A 4,242-nucleotide genomic window follows, 5' to 3' on the forward strand; every position below is an offset into this window, starting at 1 on the left:
GCTGACCGGCTTAACAATAGTGGCCTATGGCTATGTGAGCCTGGGCTACCACGCTGACCGAACAATAGTGGGCTATCACTATGTGAGCCTGGACTACCACGCCGACTGGCTTAACTCCAAGTTAGCCGATGCATGCCATTTTACTCTCTAGTGCAGATAAAAGTTGTCAAAGTTAGTGCAAAAAACCCCTGGGTGGACTGACCTGAATGAACTGAAATAAAAGCCGAATATAAAATTCAGTTTTCTGAATTACACAGCACAGCGAGAGCACACGTCGCACGAGCACATTTCTCCGAACTACACTAACCATAATGCATTTCGCTCAGAACCATAGAAAGTGATCTTCAGTGTCTGTCTCCCGCAACACTGTCCTTGATATGACTGCGATAAGCGCGTGCTTCTGATGCTGCGTGCAGCTGAATGATGCTAAATGATGCTGAACACAGATGCTAAATGCTGCTGCTAATAAGCTTAATATTCGCTCCTGCATACAATGCAAACTGCTAACATGACACTTAGTTTAAACTTGATTATGGTTGCTCATTTTTGAATTCAATTAAGCAGACCACGCAATACACACAGTGATATGTGTATGTCTCCCTCATCTATCACACCTGATTCAACTCTTCAGCTCATTAGTGGAGACTGCAAGACCTGAAGTGGGTGTGTCAGATATAGGGAGACATACAAAACGTGCAGTGCTCGGGGTACTTCATGGAGAGGTTTGAGATGGGGTGAGTTAGACCTATCGGACTGCGGCATCTAGAGTTTCATGCCAGAATTCTTTACTTATTAATTTGACATATTTGTCTCCAAATCACTAAATGTAAAACACAAAGCTCACCCCACTCTCTCCCTATACAGACAATTTGTTTATGTGTTTAATAGTGTAAGTTTCTAAGGATATACAAAGGCATTCGACGTAAACCTAAAAGTTTATTTTAGAAATGAAAACTTATTGTATATTTGATGTGAAACAATATAACACCCAGTGAAAAGTGTTAGATGAAATGCTTGGAGACTATTGAAACAGATTTTCAAAGCGGAAAAGCAGTCAACCCCGGCATCTGTTTGGACAGCTCCCCTGTAATATTACCACACGCATGCATACTTCATCCTTTCTTTTCTCCTCCCATCCCGTTTCCTCATCGCTCTTGCTCTCTCTCTCTCGCTCTCTCTCTCTCATCCTCCTGAATACTAATTCAAGCTGCTCAGCCTCACGGTCCTTAATATGATTCAAAGCACACCTCCTTGGTTAGCCCTCTCCATTCCTCTTCAAAGGTTCTTCTTCTGTAAACGCTGGCTGAATGCAGTGACAGAATTTGTTTAAAAAAATAGAAAAGGAAGAAACCTTACTTGCTTGAGGCAGGGAGAGTGTGCATGTACGGACTGAACAGCATGTGTGTGTTTGTCTGGGTATATTCAAGGTTACGGATCTCCACGGACACACTGGACATGACAAGCAAACATGATGAGCCGGTTTTATATAGATGTACAAACCTCTTCAATTTGAGCGTGAGGGGTGAGAAAGCAAGTAGAGAGGGAGTCCGAGAGATCGGGAGAGATAAATAGATGTTTGTACATGCTTTGGAGAGTGCAAGCGCAACAGGAAAATAAGAGCGAGGGAGGGGCGGCAGAGTTGGGTGGGGAGACAGATGCACCGCATTGTCAAGTGATAATGGAGAGAACCAAAGAAAAGAGATGCCCCGTACGATTAGTCAAGATATTGATCCGGGAACTCCAGGGAATTGCGTGTAACTTCTGATCAACGCTCTTTCCTCTTGTTGTCATTGTCATTTCTCAATGTCATTGTCAGCTGTATGATACTACAACCAGTAGTATCGATTACAAAGGGATTTATGGGAACATAAGTGGCCGGTGAGCGGTTTCACACCGTTCTCTCCCATTTCACAGACACACTGACTTAGTGACTGACTAACTCCGATATCTCGGCTCACCAGAGAGTACTGAGGGGGTTGCAGCGAGGCAAAGAGGGAGGGAGGGTGGATGACGGCGAGAGTGTGTTGGAGGCGTGCACACACACTCGCTCTCGCATACAGCCTTACGGAGACAGGAGGGGAGAGTCAGAGACGCGGAGAAGAAGAAGAGGAGTGAGAGAGAGAGAGAAGGAGAGAATGTCTGCTGAGAGGGTGGCTGTCGTTCCCAGGGAATTGCGTGTAACTTCTGATCAACGCTCTTTCCTCTTGTTGTCATTGTCATTTCTCAATGTCATTGTCAGCTGTATGATACTACAACCAGTAGTATCGATTACAAAGGGGTTTATGGGAACATAAGTGGCCGGTGAGCGGTTTCACACCGTTCTCTCACATTTCACAGACACACTGACTTAGTGACTGACTAACTCTGATATCTCGGCTCACCAGAGAGTACTGAGGGGGTTGCAGCGAGGCAAAGAGGGAGGGAGGGTGGATGACGGCGAGAGTGTGTTGGAGGCGTGCACACACACTCGCTCTCGCATACAGCCTTACGGAGACAGGAGGGGAGAGTCAGAGACGCGGAGAAGAAGAAGAGGAGTGAGAGAGAGAGAGAAGGAGAGAATGTCTGCTGAGAGGGTGGCTGTCGTTCCTCGTTCACAAACCGGCCCTCGCTGAGACACCATGGGCTGTATCGGCTCCCGCACCATCAGTAAGACCCTCTCTGTTTTGATTGCCTTTCTTTTCCAGGTTGAAAGGAGACCAGCTAGGGGTAGAGGAGCGATAGGCGATGCTCACACGCATCCCCCCTCTCAGGGAAATGGTGTGTGTTTCTATGGAAACCTTTTGGTTAAAGGCCATTTGTCCTCCAGGCTTTGACAGTGATTCGGCATGCTGCTTTTGGGAAGCCGGGATGGAGGTGTCTTGAGAGCCATTAGTACGTCTGGAATTGATAGCCGCATGTGTCCGCGTGCATGCGGTAGATGCAGACAGACCGTTTGCCCAGTGGTAAAAAGATCCAAAGTGGAATTTTTGGAGCGTACGATTGCATTCAATGCACCTCCAGAACAGACGGTCTCAAAGACTCGCCGTATCTAACATTGTGCTAAGGTCACGTTAGGAGCTGTTTGTTTGAAAACAGCAGCAGTTCACAGGTTTGAGTGTGTACGTTCATTCATGCAGGTTAACCGAAGGAGGTGTTTTTCAGGATCAGAGGTGCAGGGTCCACGCGCTCACGTGCAAAAAGCGTTCAGGTGTGACGTGGAGCCGGCTGGATGCGCTTCACATGTAGGTCAAATTCTGCAAAGTCAACGGCACCGGTGGGCACATGTTCCTGCCAAACGGGTATGCGTTAACAAAACCGTTGATGACAAATTGCAGGCGTTGCACGATTAATATTCTGCTGTAACTGTGAGATGGCTGGCAGGCTAACTACCCTGGAGAGAAGACACAGAATTGTTCCTCTTAAACGTGTTTTACGATGCTGTACGCCCATTAAGACGAGAACGCAGCATCAAAACAAACCCAGGCAGCTGATGGAGTGATAAATAAATAAATTCTGCTGTATTTGACCTTTGATTGTCATTGAGCTGTGATGCCAAAGGAACAGAGAGTCTAGATGGAAGGTTTCTTTCACATAATAAAGCTATTGCACAAAGTGTCAGAGTAGGACATATTGGGTAATTAGGGATTAAATGTAGTTACTCAGCAGGATATAAATACTGGCTGTATTTATATCCTGCTGAGCAACTAAATTTAATTGCCTCTTATAGAAATACTTATTTTTTTGATTAAAATTTCATATGTATATTCAAGATGTGGCACTGAAATGGGCCGGGTATCTGAAATGCTCTGGAGAGGAGCGTGGATTGCATATTTAGTGTGTTTGGCTATAAATAGTGTCTACTTTACAGTGACCGAAAAGGAGAGGAGAGAGGATAAGATGCATGCTAAATAATATGGGTCAAGTGCCTGATACGGGCCTGTGGTTGTTCACCCCCTTATTTTGAGCGAAGCAAACACTTCTCATGTAAGCTGAGGAAATTTATGTGCTGTCGAGATGTTGCACTGATGTTCTTAATGGCTCAACCAAGGCCCTGTTATCGATTTTTTTGTTATTCTTGACTTCATGAGCTCACAAAGCAAATTGTTGCTACAGCCAGAAATAGAAACATTCTTAGGTCTACATTGATCATCACAAATCCTGTAGAGATTCAGTGTTAACGGTAAAATGCATTGCATTAGAATTTTTAAACTTTATATGTATATGTATGTATGTATGTGTGTGTGTGTCTGTGTGTGTGTGTGT

At 45.1% G+C, this 4,242-nt stretch overlaps 1 protein-coding gene across 2 annotated transcripts in view; it reads left to right on the top strand.

Annotated features, from left to right (window-relative positions):
• Nucleotides 1–2,500: 2,500 nt before the first annotated feature.
• Nucleotides 2,501–4,242, top strand: part of LOC107739510 (uncharacterized) — a 25,067-nt gene continuing 23,325 nt past the window's right edge. For both annotated transcript variants that reach the window (XM_016551651.1, XM_016551650.1), the window contains exon 1: nucleotides 2,501–2,646. Coding sequence is in view for 1 of the 2 variants with exons in the window: in XM_016551650.1 (XP_016407136.1) it covers nucleotides 2,619–2,646 (28 nt within the window). In the remaining variant the exon portion in view is untranslated. The remainder of the gene's footprint in view (nucleotides 2,647–4,242) is intronic.

Source organism: Sinocyclocheilus rhinocerous, unplaced genomic scaffold (genome assembly GCF_001515625.1).
Source record: "Sinocyclocheilus rhinocerous isolate Xijiao unplaced genomic scaffold, SAMN03320098_v1.1 scaffold314, whole genome shotgun sequence".
Taxonomy (NCBI): domain Eukaryota; kingdom Metazoa; phylum Chordata; class Actinopteri; order Cypriniformes; family Cyprinidae; genus Sinocyclocheilus; species Sinocyclocheilus rhinocerous.